Raw genomic sequence first — 17991 nt, 5'->3', positions numbered from 1 at the left:
CTTTGATGCCCCTGACATCAACACCATGAAGGACAGAACCTCTGAAGACAGACTGAGCACAGACAATTTGTCTACTACCACAGGTCTGCAAGGAGGCTGAAGTGATCACTGAAGCAGTCCTCCTTGCTTCAGATTTCTCTTCATTCAGTGCTCTGTTTAAAATGCAACAACTGGGAGAAGAATTATCATGCTCATTCTATTGTTACACTGCAGAGATGACCAGGGTTGGGATGTGGCTCAGATGTGTGCAGTGCATGCTGGGCAATCTGAGGGTGAACATGGTGGCAAAGGAGGAGAAAGAGGGTGTGTGTGTGTGTGTGTGTGTGTGTGTGTGCGTGCGCGCGTGTGTGTACATGTGTGCGTGTGATGGCACAAAGAATCAAAGAACATTGGAATTATTTGGCATTTTTCTCATCTTTATGAGAAATGAATTCCACTAGACTCATAATAACATGGCTAGGACCAAAACTTCCTTATTCACTGTCTTGTATTCAGCACTTAGCACAGCACAAGACATATAGTATGTGCTGAATAAATAAATAAGACGTCCAAGGCTTGGTGATGGTAAGTGCCTGTGTAAGATCACACGTTTGAGGCCAATGACTAGTTGCCTCTCCAGGCAAGGGGAGGGCTACTTCTTGGAAGTGTAGTAACAAGACATTCAGGGAAAATTGTTATCATTGTCATGATTTTGCATATGATGAAGCCTGAGTATATTTATGGCTAGGTCTAAGTTTAGCTACAAAGGAAAGGTCCTGCAATCTGATATCTTAGAAGCCACATGTGACGTAGGTAGTAAGCTGGACTTGGTCTTCCAAGTTTCAGCACTTAACTATCTATGAGATTTCTGCTCTGGTTGATGAGGGGGATTCCAATAACAACAGGAGGAAATAGTTTTTGAGGACTTTCTATGCACCTAGGCACTTTACATGCTTTATCTCATTAATTATTGTTTAAATATAGAGCTATTATTAACTCTTCTTTCTCAAATGAGGAACCTGAGGCCCAGAAAGAAAAAGTGACTTGGAAAGGTTGCAGACCTAGAAAATAGCAGAACACGAGTCACATCTAGGTGTCCCTACTTGTAAAGGTCATGTGATTAACTGCTCCTCAAAATGGCCTCTCAGCCTGTGGCCAAAGCTAAGTTCATAGAGAAAACATTCACTTGACCTTCTGAAATTTGAGGGTATAAAGTGGACGTGACGTCAGAGTATTCTGAGCATGGAAGTGACAGAATATAGAATGCCCGTTTCTCCTTCATTCATCAGAGATGCTGTGGGTCAGTGCACCTCTCAGCTATGTCAAATGTAAATTTTCGATACACCATTTCACCCCCATGTCCCATCTGCAACATTAAGAGACTGACCAAGCAGATCAGTAGAGTCTTCTCAGCTCTTTTATATAATGATTCATTTGCATTTTCTACAACGACTGATTTTACAAAGAAGCCAATGTTTTAAAACAGGAGGAAAAGAAAAACAATCCATAAAGAAATCATGTGGATTTGAAACAGCCACCATGTGCTGAAACCTGGTGCTCCTTTGTCCTGCAAGAATGAGTTGCCAAATGGAGCCTTTGGTTCCTGCCCCGTCAGTGATCTTATTTCCTTTTAAAGCATGTCCTGGTAGTGGCTTGGGCCATGTTTTGCTTGGTCCTGATTCACATGCTATTGGGTAGACCATGAGTCAGCCTGACCAGGGATGGATACACAAATTTATCCCCAGGCTAGAATTTCCTGGAAGCTCTGGGCCTGAGATCTCTAGGATTTTTTTTTTTTTTTTTTTTTCCTTTTTGTCAAGTGCTACCCCTTCTTCAGTGATTTCAGGATAATACTGTATGATTCCTTAGGTTGCCTCTCTACCAGCCTAGACCACCTCCCTAGAGAATTCTCCCAGTCTTCTAGAAAACCAGGAACCAGGTGAAATCTAGAAAGCCCTTGCTCTATCTATACCTGGGAAACGGCTTTGACCTGGTGGGTGACAGTACACATCTGGTGGTGACCAAGAAATACCACAGAGGTACAGATGCCTAGTAACATTTAGCAAATGCTGGGTGAGTCCTGACTCAGACGCTCACTGTGTAGGAAAACCTTGATCTCTGTGAAGCTCATAATAATCATCAGAGCCCCTCTCTACAAAACTTCTGCTTCTGATGAAAGCCTTCTTGTTTTTTCTTGTAGTGGAAAGAGCTTAAGTTTTGGAATCAGAGAAAACTGGGTTTGTGTTCCTCACCTAGATCATCATATGATCTTAGGCAAATCATTTAAACCCTTAGCCTTAATTTACTCATGTGTAAAAAGGACATTAATATTTTTGCATGTTAGTCCTTAAAACTATATGAGATGAAATGAGAGACAATGTCAAGCACCCTATGTGCATTCAGGAGATGCCTTTCCTTCCTGTCTTTTGTCTTTCCTCAAACCTGTCTGTCCTAACAGAGAACAGATGAAGCAGTCTTCCTACAGAATACTTGGGGGACAAGAGCCCAGATGAACAGTAAGAGTAAGGCCAAATACGTCCCTTCTGAGAAAAAAATGTAAAATGGTTTGCTTCTCATATAAAAAAGAGCAGACAATGAGTCAAAAATTTGATCTGGGAGTTTTACAAGGCTTTGTAATTGCATTATTGTTTCTGTTTTTGTGGAAACAACTGAATTTATATTATACATCAGATATTTGGACTAAGATACCAAATATAAGTTTCAGCCACTAAACAAGTCTCACAGGGGCACATATGAGACCCAACTTCTTGTTTAACTCTTTCCATAAAAGTTTTACAAAAAATATTTCTTGAGCTTCTATCGATCTGTACCATTGATATGTGCGAAGCTCCATGATCGGTTCAGGACACCAAATGTTCCATGTGGAGTTAAGGAAATGTCACGATCTTGAGAGACTCCTGTAGAAGTGACTGGCCCTGCATCTAGTGAGATCACGGCAGCTGCCAGCCAAATAAAAGGGGGGAGGGATATTTCCAGACAAAGGCACTTATAAAGCCACAGCTGTCTCTTCTTCTGAGTGTCCTGAAATGCTGTTCCACAATTCTGCTTCCAGTGAAACAGAGTTTTAGGCCTATTTTTCCATCATCATATGTTATTTGGGAGAGAGCTTGGTGTACAAGAAAGGTCAGTGTACTCGGAAGTCTCATCTAGGGTCTGCCACTTCCTAGGAAAAGTGACCTGTCCAAAGTCATCCAGTGCATAAATGCCTGCAGTTATTATAATGACTTAACCCCTTGCCAGAAAACTTCTCTTAGAATAAATATTTAAACAATGTTGGATGGACACTAGAGATAAAAGAACTCCCAAGGTCTGTACTTAAATAACACAATACATTTTTACTTTATTTTAGACACATTATTTTGAATATGCAAGTTGGAAAGAAAGACTCTCCTTTGTAAAGTCAAATCAGACACCTCTTCTAAATTTGACCCTAGTGGCTTACAGGAGGAATTATTCCCTCACTTCTCTGTTCCTTACCTTATCCTCACCAGAAGTGGATGGAGTAGGGGTGGAAAGAAAGACACACATGAGGGCCTGTGTATCTGTCCTTCCTTCCTGGTCCCCAACCTTGGCTGAATCCAGCCTATTCTTTTTCTTCCTTGTCACCTTTGGTCAGTTAATGTGGAGAGATTACACTGTAGGATCTTTGGAGGGGAAGAGCAAAGTCATTTTTTCACTGTCCTACTTGTAGAACTGTTGTAAGCCCTGGGCAAGGAGAAGGTCTTGGAGCTGAGATGGCTTAGATGAAAATTAGAGATGTTCTGTGACGAGGCCTTTCCCTGCCTCCCATCACCACAGGTGAAAGCCAGTCATCAGCCCCCAGTCCCATATATTCAGATATGTACGCACAATATGAAAAGCACCTGCAATTTACAAAGTAACGGCTTCAGAATCTGTTTTTGGACATCATTTAAGAAGGTCTCTTATTTATTTCTTTCCTTTTCTTTCTTCCTTTTCTTCCTCCCTCCCTCCCTCCTTTCCTTCCTTCCTTCCTTTTTTAAATAAGGCTCTCTTTTGGGCCAAGTTGCTTATACACCTATGGGCATGTCTCCAATGCCTTGGCTATTAAAGTCTTTAAGTGACAGCTTAATATATTTTTAAGATTGAGGGAGCCAACGACAATTCTTGAGGAGCCCTGTTTATGTTGGATCGGCTTGCCCAGGCGACATGCCAGCAGTTCTGCTCGCTGCAGGAACTGGAGGTGAAAGCAGGAAGGGCTGAGTATAGCACGGAGGAGAGAGCTGAAGGACAGGAAAGTCAAGAGGGATGTAATGTGGACAGGGTGGAGGGAGACGCCCAGCTGAACCTGGCAATGCACTTAGAAGAACCATCATTAAATGCTCCTCTGACATTGTGCTGAGGGGTGAAAAATAGAACCCTTTGGAGCCAGTCCATTGGCACATGCTCAGTCAGCAGGGAACATGTTCTTAGATCTCTTTGTTCTAGTCCTTTCCGAATTCAGGCAAGTTCCTGGCAGCCAAGGGGTCTGTATTCTTGCACAGCCTAACAGGCTTCAGCACACCTTCTCAGCAATCTCAGATAAGGAGCTTAACCCCTCTGGACCTCAGTTTGCTTATCTCACAAGTGAAGAGTTCCATGTCCCTTTCCAGGCCTACAGTTCTATGACTCCAGAGTGAAATGCTTCTTGATTGGCAATCTCTGTTCGGTGTAAGCACATTTTGTATCTGTTGGGCTAGAATAAAGACAAGATCTTTGGTTCTTGTCCTGGCTGAGCAGTGGGCTTTAGTTATACTGAATGAAAATTAGTTGCTCTAGACAGTTATAAAGAAAAGTGTGTCCTTCATTCACCAAAAGACTCCTTTCAGCATTCACACACCCATGGAAATAAACCACCACAAACAATAATAATGGCTAACTATTTGAGAGTTCATGTGCTGAGCCCCCTTATATATATCATCTCATTTAATAATCACAGTCATCTTGAGAGGTAGATGCTGCTACTGTCTCCCCAATTTTCAGATGAGGATACAGACTCAGAAATTAATTAGCTTGCCCAAGAGCATACAGGTAGTAAGTGGTAGAGCTGGAATTTGAACCCAGACTGATTGCAAAAATACTAGTACACGAAATTCTTAAATACACTTAATAAACAACAGAAGAATAAATCCACAATAATGGTTGATTCCACCAAGAGAAATGGCATTTGGCCTCCTTCAAGGCCCTTTGTTACCAAGAAATGTTGGCTATTTCATCATTTTCAGGGATTTTCTGTGCTACAAAACCTCTTTTCCAGTAGAAAAACAAGTAACTCAAAAGCAGCCATCCAATGGGCGCATTTAAATTAGCATAGATGAGAGAAGGTAGGGAACTGTTTCTAAGCTCTGTTACTATGTTTGTGACCCATGGGGAGTCTCTCAATCAGTCTGGGATTGGTTAGTGACCTCTAAGACTACTTTGTGTTCTATCTTGAAGACCTTTTTATGACATTCCAGCTGTTGGGGATTCCCTGCATCCCCTCCCCTCCAGGCCAAGGCAGTGGAGACAGCTTGTATGCCATTTAAAACCATTTCTCATTTTGTAAATAGGTCCCTTGCAGCTCTAAGGGTCTATGAAATTGGTTTGAACTGCCTAAGTGTGATTATGCACCCTGAAGCCAAATGTTATAAAAACCCCCACTGTTGCAGATTTAAAAAGTAAATATGCAATAAAAGCTTTTCAGTATGCTGTTGATATGACACAATGTTTAATCATTGCTGCAATGCTCAGCAAGGACAGCTTCTACTCCTTTCCCTTGACTTTTTGAATTGAAGACATTGGTTAAGCTACAAAGTGGTGATCTTCCTACTGATTGTCACAGTCCCAAGAGGTAAAAAATATCTGCCCTTTCATCTCTACCCACCACATTCTTTCTCTAAGCCTGTAATTGGATCTAAATGAAAAATAAACCCTTTGCAGGCTGAGAAAGTTGGCACCAGAGGGGACAAGAAGGAGAACATGTTCCACCTCTAACCTAGATAATCATAATCTCCTATGCAAAGAAAAATAAAAACAAGACAAGGAAATATCATTAAAAATATCATCAGAACTTTGTACAGTGACAGATGGTTACTAGACTTATCATGAAGATCATATAAGGTATATGCAAGAGGGGGCAAGAGTAGGTTTACATTTGTGAGTATGTGAGACACTTTTTTCTTGTATTATTATTTATTAATTATTGTATTGTTTTCCATATGAAAAACTATAAACCTTCTTTTGCCCCGCCCTTTGAATGCCGTATATGTGAAACTAATACATTGTATGTCAACTGTACTTTAATGAAAAAAATAAATCAAGTTATAAAAGCAAAACACAAAACAAGGCTTCCTCCAAGTGTAGTCTTGATTTTCAGAGGGGGTGGTAGTTCCGTGCACCTTAGTCTCATGTTATACACTAACATGAGACAGCTTGTGCTAAAACCACCAAAATCACCTGACTTTCCAGAGGACAGCAGGACTCTGCCTATTGAGCTCTGAACTCTGTTACTCCAAATGAATTTGGGGAGGCAGTTCAGACACAAACACCTGGAGCTACAAGTTAAAAAACAATGCACAAAATGTACTGTGCGCAAAAATTCTGGTCTCAGCTGAACGGATATTCAAAGGTTCACTGGTGGTTTACTGAGTCTTGATGTGTATGAAATGCTTTGCTGGCACAGAGAGGAGCAAGAAAGGTTTACCCTTAAGGAGTTTAGAAAGATGTGTAGAGAAATAAGAGCAGTGCATGCCTGACTCACTACTAGGTAGAAATTAATAGGTATCTTATGATGGTCTAAAGTGCTATGAGAATTCCATAGAAGGAGAAATGACTTGATTCTGCAAATAGTCTGGCAAATGCAAGGGGGCATGGTACATTCCAGAGAAATGCCCTGATGAAGCCTGACTGGGTGTGCGCATTCAGATGGATCCGCTGGGCTCTGTGGGAGTCTGGCACGGGTCAGCTCTGCAGTGGTGCAGTTATAAATCAGATGCATGAATGCTGCGCCGCTAAGTGGCTGGCTTGCATTTTTATTTTGATTCTGACATAGTTTCTTTTTTTTTCTCTCTTGTTGTTCTACCCCACAGGTAGCGGTAGATGTCAAAGGAGGACTTTGCCTTGCAAGACCAAGCCCCCTGAAATCAGAGTTTAAAAATAACTGGTTTGGAACTTCTTGGAGCACCTCTCTTTTTAGTACACAGGATGCCACCCTGATCCATGAATCCCTCAATAAAGCCTTAGGTCTTTTAAAAGGGGGGGGGGCGGGAAGAAACTGCTTTGGGAGATTAACCCACAGTGTACTATTACTGTTACTGCTGCTGGGAGGGAGGTGGGGACTATCATTCCAGCATTGCAAACAGGGAAAGTGGGGCTCAGAAAAGTGACTTGGTCAATATGGTGCAGCTAAGAAGTGGCAGGGCCATGGTTTCAATGTTAAGGCTCCCCTTCGCTCTGCTGCCTGCGGGAACCAACTCTCTCTGACTCTGAGCCTCAGTTTCTCCATCAGCCTCGGCTGTGTCTGTTCCCTTCCAGCTCTGGTCCTGAAAGCCTGTGCCCTCTCCCAGCTGCATTCAGGTAAGTAACCGGTGGGTGCTGGAGCTACAGGAGCAGCTGCAGGCCCCCCCCCCTGCAGCAATTCACCCCTGACCCTCTGGGCTCCTGGCCAGCACTTCTTGAAAGGGAAACGTGCAGACCCTGGAGACAGAAATTAGTTCCCGTGCTCTGGAACTGCTGCCATTGCCAACATCACCAACTCAAGAAACGTGTGTATGAAAAACACAAAACTCTAAGGTAAGGGCAAAAGTGGGGATTCCTTGTGAGTAAATAGTACACGCCACTCCCGCTGCCCCCAACCTTCACCTCAACGGCTGGAGGGGGAAGGGGGAGGGGAAGGAAGGGTCCCCACCCCCCAAAGACCATTGGATTACCGTATAAAAACAATGTTTTACCTTACTTAAATTTTAATTAGCATCACCAAAGAAAAAGAACTAAGATCCATTGCAAATACTTGACACAAGGCCGTTTTTTTGGGGGTGGGGGTGGGGGGAGGGTTGTCTATTAGTTTAAACAAGTATTCCCAACTATTTGGTTTTCTGTGAAATCTTGGAATTTAATGAGTTTCCTTCTCACTTCTAGTTTAGTCTCCACAAACACATGGGAGAGGGAAACGGGGAAAAGAAAGTGCCTGGGTAAGTACAGATATATCGCAGCTCACCTTCTGAACTCCTGGGTTGAGGTCCTTGGCCACCTTTGCCATCTTCTCACGGGCTGGAGAAACAGCGCCTGGCTTCTCAGGCAGAGGCGCGAGGGCTCTCAGCTGGGACAGCGGCGGCTGAATGGCCAAGTTCTCGGGCCCAGGAGGAGCTCTGCGCGCAGCGGGGCTTGGCGGGCCCTTTAATTGGAGAGCGGGGCTCCCTCTAAAACCTCGCCAGCCAATCAGCGCGGGTGCTCGCACTCGTCCAGCCAATCCCAGCGCGCGGCTTCCCCCCCCCCCTTTGGGCGGCCGGGGCCGAGCCGGAGGCTACAGTCGGACTGGCGAGTGCTGCCCTGACGTCAGAGCGGCGGCCCCTGCCTGCCCAGGCGGCTCACATCTGTCCCTGAAGCGGCAGGAATCCGTCCCCACGCCCTTCTCCTTTAAAGGACAACGGGCAGAGGGTGGGGCGGGCCGCTGGCCTCCGCGATTCATTCAGGTCAAAAGGGAGACTGATCAAACAGGAAGGCGGAGGTATTTTTAGTGAGATGGGTCCCAAAATAAAGGCTGAGCTGTGTTCCCCTCCCACCCTTTCTGCCTTGTTGTGGGAGGGGTGCGAGCAGAGGCGGAGGCAGGTGGTATGCAGCGGCATTGCCTGGGCTGGCTAACTTTTCCCAAACCTGGGCAAATTCTCCAATCACCAGTGAGGAAGTGAGTCCAGCGAGTTATTAATTTTTTAACGTAATGCTTGTAAAGTATTAATCTGCTCCTACCTTTCTCTGGTGTAAATCCTCCTGATTCAGCAAAGACTTTACTGATTTTATATATGCCAAGATGTACATCTGCACTCCCATCGGCATGTTTTCTTCCTGTGTCCTTGCCGTCACCTCATTATTACATGAAGACGACCACTCCCACTTGACAGATGAAGAAATATGATCAGAGCGGGTAACGGGTCTCAGGTTGAACTCTTCAGCAAGGCTTTACCCGGAGACAGCGACAGCGCGTGAGAACTCACCTGGGGAGAAGGGGTGCAGGATTATACACCATAATCTAGGAAATTTGTGCCACAGCGTCTAACTTAACTCCTGGGAGGGCCCTGGGTAGGCCATGTTGTCTGCCTATAAATCCACATTCCTCTATTGAGCCAATTCCACAGACCTGGGTTTCCAGAGGCATCTTCCCCGCCAGGACAGAGGTCTAAACACAAGCCCCTTTTCACCCTGGAGAGAAAACTGCTGTCATGTGGGTGTTGGTTGACCTGTAACCCGCATTGGTAGTGCCACCTGCCAGAAACCAGGGCTCTAAAATAAAACCAGGTGGCAGGGGACTGATTTCGGGAGACAGGGAGAGCTGCAGGTCACATTCTTGGACTTTCTTATTGGAGGCATTTTCCTCCTTAAAGCCCCATCCGTTTGGTTCTTAACACACCATCATCTCCAGTAATCCCAGGTCCCAACCAACGATCCCAAATTGGGATTCCTTTTTCACATTCCTGGAAAGGGCTTTCTTCTGATTGTGACTCCCTTTTTCCAAGACAAGGGATGGCCTTTTTCTTCTTTTGTGGATTTCTGCTCTCATTGAGATTTGTCTTGCTTGCTCCCCAGCTCTAGCCCCAATGCCAGCACATGACAAACGTTCAGAACTCATTTGTGGAGTGAACAGAGGTTCAGCCTTTTAATCATCAGGGAGCAGGCAAGGTGAGACTAGGGAGAGACAGTGCAATGCTACACCTGGTCTGGTTTGTCCAGGCTTCCAAGGTGGGCTGCATGTTAAACCAGTGTGCACAATAATCCGTAGCCAAAAGAAGCCTGGCCTGAGAGAGGTTTCCACCTGAGCAGCCGTTTTTGTAGCAAATCCTTGGAACAATAGTGCTGTGCTGGGATGCCATGCCCAAAGCCTTTATATTTCAGAGGTGTGGGAACAGCAGCCAGGAGAATAACAAAGGCAAGCTTTATCCCTTGCAAGCTAGGCAGAAGCCTTTCCAGTGAAGTCATTTCCCACTCCCTTCCCAGGCACCTTCATGCCCCATCTTGAGAAATCATTGTTCCATGGGATAATTCTAAATTTGTTAACTTTAACACTGTTAGCTCCAAAAACAAGACTCCGTTCCCCTCTCCTTATTTCTACCGTTGGCCTCAGTTTCAATTAAGGAGGCAGATATTATGACCGTTTCTCAGTGTGAGAGTCAGGAGCTACTGCTTGGAGTGGCCTGATCTCTTCTTCTTGTAAAAGAGCCTGTTGTGGCAGACAGGTGATCCCGCTCCCTGCTAGAGCTTGCTCTCTCCCCAGCTGAGGATGCTGACTCTGACACTTTAAACTTGACTGGATACCTGGACAGACTACTATAATTTGGGATTGTTCTGGAAAATGGAGACAATGTGGCCATTATACCCCAGGCTCACTCCAACTCTGAGGTCCATTTGCTTCTCTTTGGGAAAAAAACAGGGTATCTTTTCCAGGCTGGAACACTAGACAGATCTGTCTTCTCCAGGGTTCATTAATTCGTGGTGCTGGGGCTCATTAGAAGCTTCATTCACCCATCAAGTAGTTTTTGGCACCTGCCTTTAGCCAAACTCTGTGCTATGTGCTGGGGACACACAGGCAAATGAAAGAATCTCTCCCCTTCGAGAACATCTTGGTCTAATAAATGTCACTGGGGCTCTCTGGTTGACAAAGCTCTCCATTACTTGAACTTCGAGATAATCACTCTGAGAAAAAAACAGAGACTGGGGACAGTCAAGGACTCTCTCCAAGGTCACAGAGCTGGTAAGTGGCAGAACAGAAATTTCAACTCAGAGCTTCTAACTCCAGACTGTGGCCTTTCAATCACACTCCACTGCCTTCTAGAATGACTGTTAAGGATTGATTACTGGTAACAGAGTAGGCACCTGGAGTGAGACGGTGGTGCTGTCCTCATCATTATCACTGGGTTTGTCCTAACTGGGATTTTGGACTCATGCTCTTTTCACCATTCATTCATGCATTCATTCAACAAACACTGAGCTGAGAACTACAATGGGTTAGGCCCTCAGCTGTAGATTCAAGACAGTGAATAAGATAGGAAAGATTCCTGCCCTCTCACAGCTTCTATTCTAGTGGGTGGAAACAGTCACTAAGCAGGTAAACAGATAATTGGATAAGGCAACTAAGCATGGCAAAGAGTGCCTTGGAGGAAACAAATGGAGAAGGGGTTCACTGGATGTGCATTCCTTCAGATCAGGTGGCCCAGGAAAGCCTGCGGAGGGAGGTGACATGTGAGCTGAGATCTGAAGAAGGAGAATGAGTCAGCTATGAGGAGAGCCACCATGGAAAGAACATTCCAGAAGGTTGGAGCCATGCGTACAAGGACCCTAAGGTGGACATGAGCTTGCTATGTCAGAGGGATCATAATAAGGTCAGTGTGGCTGGAGGGTAATGAGGGACAGGGAGAGTACAGGAGAGGACCTGACAGAGGTAGTCAGGAATTAGATTGTGTTGGGCCCAGAAGTCGCACTAAGGGGGTTTAAATTTTCATCTGACAAGAGTGAGAAGCTATCGATCCTTGTTTTCCAACTGAGACATAATATATGCCATGTGTGTAATTTTACAGTTTCTCATAGCCACATTAAAAAAAGTGAAAATAAACAGGTGAACTATTTATATTTTATGTATCCAGAATATTGTCATTGTCACCTGTGATTGACATAAAAAGTTACTGAGATATTTTACATTCTTTCATGCTACACCTTTGAAATTTGGCGTGTCTTGTATTTATAGGACATCTCAGTTGAGATCAGCTGCATTGCAAATGCTCAATAGCTACATGTAGCCAGCGGCTGCCATACTGGACAGAGAAATTATAGAGTTTTAAGCAGGGGTGTGGCAGTATCTGATTTACTATTTAACATCCAGCAAGGACACCCAACCCCTCATTATCAGATGGTGAGACCAAGAGGCTGGGAACCCATAGCTGAGTGTTTGATCTACTCTGTGTTACAAACACTTTGCTGGAAAGGACAGCCATTTGCCCAAAGTCACAAAGCTAGAAAGAGGCCAAGCAAAACCTTGAAGCCAGATTTTTTGATTTCATGCCATACACTTTTGGAAATCCCCAATAATCCTAGCTCACAGTGATGATGTTTTTATTGTTATAATGTAGCAAGCATGGCTTAGTTGAGGGATCATGGGTTCTTTTGGTTATGATTTTTTAAAAAACATACTATGTTTGTTAAAAACACTCTACACTTAAGAGTAGGTAGATATATAAGTAATTCATGAACCACATAGTATATTTTAATGTGTTTTAATTGATATAAATACAGGGTGGGGCAAAAGTAGGATTACAGTTGTGAGCATGCAAAACACAGAGTTTATTCTTGTATTGTTATTTATTAATGTATTATTTTCCATATGAACAACTGTAAACCTACTTTTGCCCCACCATGTATACCATGAACCACGTAGTATATCTTAATTTGTATCAACTTGGATCATCATTTATACCCTAAATATGTGAATTGTTCACAACTTAAAATTTTTTCTTTCCTGCCATTCTTACAGTAACTTTAATTTTAGAATAACTATTTAATTTTCTCCAGATTTTTGGATGCCTTCCTAGATCAAGAAAGACTTTGGCTTTAAGGCTGAAACATCTGTATAAAAACGAAACAGGATAGTTGGACCCAAGTATTCTCCTGCCTTGCAGCCTGTCTTTGACAGGGACAGTGAAAGACACAGAGACCCACCCATCGTGAAGGAGCACTGCATCGGGAGTCCAGAGCCCTGCATTTTGATCCTAGCTTTGCTGAAAATGGTGTGGTGGACCATCATCTGCAAGGCCACTTACAACTCAGATTTGTTATTATTTACTGGGAGCAAGTATCCATTTGCTCTGGTTATCAGATACACATCCCACCTGATGGTGCAATAGAGCCATTCTTTTCCTTGCCAGGTAGACAAGGGAGTGGGAAGAGCACAAGATTTAGACCTGGACAGTCTTTCATCATGGGGGTGAGCTCAGTGATATGCGCAATGCATTTAAGAGTCTGAGTCTCTGAGCAATTAAGGTAATAATCTTTACACCCTGCCTTACAAAGTATGTTCTCATGTACATCTCTAACTATCTGCAGTGGGCAGAATTCTAAGATGCTTCTAACCAACAGAATGAGTCAAAGGTGATGGGATTTCACTCTCATGACTATGTGGGGTCTTTTGGCAAAAGTAAAGGGATTTAGCAGTTGTAAAGTCCCTCATAGGTTAATCAAAGGGAGATCGTCTTCAGTGGGCCTGATTTAATCAGATGAGCCCTTTAAAAGACAATCTGTAAGAAGAAATCTGTACTTAGATCCTTAAGGAAGCTGCCATGAGTTCTACATCTGTAAGGAAATGGATTCTGCCAACAACCACATGAACTTGAAAAAGGATCCGAACCTCAGAGGAGACCCCAGGCCCAGCTGATACCTGGGTTGTAGCTGTGTGAGACACTGAGCAGAGGACCCCACTAAGCATGTCTAAACTCCTAACTGGTTGGTGTAAACAATAGAAATTATCAGATGATAAATGAGTATTGTTTTAAGCAGCTAAGTTTGTCATCCATTGTTACACAGCACAGAAAACACCATCGTTTTCATGATTCTTGGGTCTGTTTTAAAGGTTTAATTCTGTGCTACTTCTTGGAGTAGCCTGGCTGGTTTGGCTCAGTGGATTGAGCGTCAGCCTGCGAGCTAAGTGTCGCTGGTTCGATCTTCCAGTCAGGGCACATCAGAGAAGGAAAACTCTGACTCCAAAAAACCTCCGCTGCCTTGCGGCATACCTCTTCAGGGGAAAGGCTAAGGGAGTAAACCCCGACAGAAAATCCGGAGCCGGAGTCCCTAAGGCGGTTTGACGTTGTAGTCAACACCGGCAACTCCTGCGGCGCACCTGAAGCCAAGCTGTATTGACTCCGTCTTTCCCTTGGGCCCTTCAGCTGCGAAGAAAGGGGGTTCTGCTGCATGGGCAACAGCAGATCCTCCATATCACCCTGCCCAGGCTCTGTAGCTTCAGCTTCACTGGAGAGGACACTCCAGCGTCATCGCAAGATGTCGATTCAACACGGGAGGAGACAGATACTGTGTCACTCCCGAGTCGGACTGCACAGCCATTCTCGGCGGTGCAGATAGACTCTTAAGAAGCTACACCATCGTCTCTCAAGACGGACGGCTGCCGACTCATCGACTCGACTCGACTTCTTGGAGTGAAGAAGTTCGGTACCTCTTTGTAGCAGAAATACTTTTGCTTCTCTTAATTCTTAAAGTTTTCTGGGGCAATATGTTACATGAGTTGAGCATCTCCTTTTTAAAGTAGCATTTACTCTTATCAAGGAGAGGGTCCTAGTTATGGTCCTTGGAGACTGAACCATATTGCACATTTAATTTCTATAGGTATAATATTTAATGCTAGACTTAGTCTATCCATTCTGTGTGTGTGTGCACACGCATGTGTGCATATGTTTGAGCAAATTCCTGTCACCTGGCTTTTTGTCTGGGTAACAGGGGAAGTGAACAGGTGAAGTGAACACGTGCCTGGTATTTTCTCTGTGCCTTAAATACTTTATAAGGTTAAATTGTATTTTTAAAAAATTTTGATTTAACAGTTTTACTTTTCAAAATGTACAGCTGGTGGGACCTGTTGTTCATGCATCTTCGCCAGCAGTTGGGACGTCCCCACCCTTGGTGTTTCTGGTGTAAATTCCTTGAGCTCTGTGCTTTGAAACGAGTTGAGTAAGTCTTTTCCTAAGGAGCCCTGAAGGGCTGCCCTGGCCAAGGAACCGCAGATCTTCAGTCTCTGAGACAACAGCTGGGGTTTTAAGCTTATAGTTGAGAACTTCCTTACAGAGTTTGTCATACCTTGCTTTCTCAAACTACACTAGGTTAATGAGTCTGTCCCGAACTTTGCCTTTGGACCATGTCTTCATTTTGGCCTTGCCTCAGATTTGTTCACTGTGTCTTTGTCTTTCTTGGCCTACTCTCTGGCATCTCTCTTCTTGTTGTTGTCCTTGGGCAGCAGAGTGAACTTGGGAGCAGCCGCTACCACCACAGCTGACAGAAAGGAAGCACTGCTCAGGAGCAGGCTAGGAACTGCCACCCGCGGCAAGTGCTTCTGGGGTGGAGGGTGAATTGTTTTCATCCATAAAACAACTCCAGGTGGTAGATGTTGTGATTCTTATTTACAGGTGAGAAACTGGAGCTCTGCTCAAGGAAGGCCTCAGAGCCAACTGGAATCCAAACCCAGCTGGGGTCACTGAAGAGACGCTGGGCTTCAGAGTGAGGGCTTAGCCTGGATGAACGTGGAGAGACAGGGCTCCAGCCCTCGGGGAACACTCTGGATGTCCCTCATGTCCCTCCAGGTGCACTTCTTCCCATCCTCCTCCAGCTCTTCCTGGGAGGCTGACCTGGGACTTCAGCAACAGGCTCTTTTGCTGCCTTCCCATCAGGTGTAGTCAGCAGGGGAGGCTCTGGTGGGAGATCAGAGGTGGGTGTGCTTAATCTCTCCACTTCGCCCTGTTGGCCTGGGTTTTGAAGGTGGTAGTGTTTCTCTACCTACAGCTACAGCTCTGGCAGTCTGTAACAGCTGTCACCCTCAGCCCCTTCAGGGCCTGGGGTGGTCCCTGCTTCCTGCTGTCACTGGCCCCTGGGGTGCTTCCTCCTCCTTAGTGAATTCATTGAACCCTGTTTTCACCTTCATCAATAGCCCCTTCATTAAACTCCTTTCAGTTTCCGCTTCGTGTATTTCCATCGAGGACCCTGACCTGTATGGAAGTGAAAATGGATTTTACGTGATGCTCATGCAGCCTTAGCTGGGTTGTTGAGACTGCCCTGTGTGTTTCTTATATAGTCTTCCTGTCTACTTGCATGGGAATTCATTAAGAGGATTTGGGATTTGGCAATTAATTAGAATAGGAAAACCAGTTAGAGGTGCTGGGGGCCCCTCTTCTGGGCAGGTCTGAGGGCTACTCTTGTGAGAAGATGGCGGAGCTCTCCTTCAGCCACTGCCAGTGACTGAGGGTATATAACTCCCTGTGCCTCAGTCTGCTCAGCTGTAAACATAGGGCTTACTATGAGGAGTAAGTGTGGGCTGTATGCAGAAGCATGGTCTAAGCCCTGATGGCCTCTGCAAAGGTCGAGCGTTTCTATGCCAGGCTGACAACTAACATGGATCTGGTCTTGAATCTTTGGGGATGAGGCTTCAGTGGGAGACACAGGGGAATGTGGAGCAATTTGCTGAGTTGCACCCTCTTTCTTAGCTTGAATCACTGTAATTTGTTGATCTGTATGGAGTTGGCAGCCAAGATGTAGCAAAATATGTGTTGTGTTCTACATGCCCCCTGGGAATGAAGTGTTGGTGTGACTCACTATACAGGACTAGGGGTTAGTACTGATGCTTCAAGTTCCTAGTCTAAGAATGGTTTTAATCTGTGGAGGAGGGTGCTTTTTAGGAGGGATAGACTAGCTTGGGGGTGAGAGGGGCTTGGTGCTGGGTTTACAGTGGCCTATCAAAGAGGGGATTTTCCAGCTTCAAGGAGCATGCCCAGGATAATTGGTACCATGTGTCATTTCTGAGCTACCATCAATATGACTTTGCCAGTCTCTACCCTTGGGCAGTTTCACTGTATCCTCCCAAAACCTTCTTGAGGAACGTGGTTTTATCCCCATTTTACAGAAGAGCAAACTGGGTCCTAGTGGCATTAAGTAATTTTACCAAGGTCACAATTCAGGTTGCAGAGCCTGAATTTGGACCCACATGTACCAGACTCCAAGGTTGGTACTGATAAAACCTACAAAACAACAATGAAAGCACTGGCAACCATTTCCTGGGGTGTCCACCATGTGCTATGCTATGCTAATCATATGTAATCCCTACCCGATAGGGTCTGCATCTCTAGCATGGAAGTAAGAAAAATTTCATTTCCCCCTGCCACCCTTACACATGTAACACCTGTGATCTAATTGTAGGTAACCCTCAACAATCTAAGTATGGGACTATTTAGAGTGAAATTTAAGAATAAGATTCTGCTCATCAGATAATGGGGGAAATCAGGTCTACTTAACCTATCAGAAGAATATCTAATTTGTGAGGGGTGGGGAGCATTGTGGCCCCTGTCTCTCAGGAGAAGTTAGGAGACAGAAAGGAGATAAAAATCAGTATAGTTAAAGTCATCATTAACATGTTTTGTCATGATCACATTTTCCATTCTGTTTGCCACGTTGGCATTTTAATTTTCCAAGGCCTCATGGATATTGAAATCATCCTATACACTGGAAAATAATGGTGAAGATGTTTCTGGGTATTACCTTTGGGGTAGAGTTGACATATGTGGGTTTTGTTTAGATAGAAATATCTGAGGTCTGTGTATGAACCCATATTGTTTGTAATTTGGTACCAGTTCTGCACTTAGGCTCAAGGCTGAAATTAGATTGAATTGTGAGGGGGGTGATGTCTGGCTTGCTCCATTCCCTCTCTGTTTCTTGTCTGTCCTCAGCGATTAAATTGACCTGTCTGAGCATCCAATTCTGACCTACTTCCTTGTGTCTCACCCCATGCTGCAGCTTTATTATTCCTTTTTTCATACATCAAAATCTACCTGTCCTAGGTACCATTCTCTCAGTGCCCCTCCCAGCCTGCAGCTCACTTACTGGGTTTGGCAGCGTACTATTGAGAAAAAACTGAGGGTTTTGAAGTCTGGCATATCTGAGTTTGAACCCTGGTTCTACCACGCATTAGTTATGAGGACATGAACAAACTACCCTCTCTTCTAGATTGTTCTAGCTATCAAATGGAAATGATCAGCCCTACCTCAAGAGGGT

At 44.6% G+C, this 17991-nt stretch overlaps 1 protein-coding gene across 1 annotated transcript in view; it reads right to left on the bottom strand.

Moving 5' to 3' along the window:
* Nucleotides 1-8336, bottom strand: part of LMCD1 (LIM and cysteine rich domains 1) — a 58477-nt gene extending 50141 nt beyond the window's left edge. Inside the window, exon 1 of the mRNA XM_090284098.1 lies at nucleotides 8192-8336. Within this exon, the coding sequence (XP_090140224.1) occupies nucleotides 8192-8233 (42 nt within the window). The 5' untranslated portion in view covers nucleotides 8234-8336. The remainder of the gene's footprint in view (nucleotides 1-8191) is intronic.
* Between the last annotated feature and the right edge of the window lie 9655 nt (nucleotides 8337-17991).

The sequence above is a fragment of the Furipterus horrens genome, unplaced genomic scaffold (assembly GCF_987537825.1).
Source record: "Furipterus horrens unplaced genomic scaffold, mFurHor1.1.pri manual_scaffold_7, whole genome shotgun sequence".
NCBI lineage: Eukaryota > Metazoa > Chordata > Mammalia > Chiroptera > Furipteridae > Furipterus > Furipterus horrens.
Note: the sequence above shows the minus strand (reverse complement) of the source record. Positions and strands in the feature narration are given on the sequence as shown.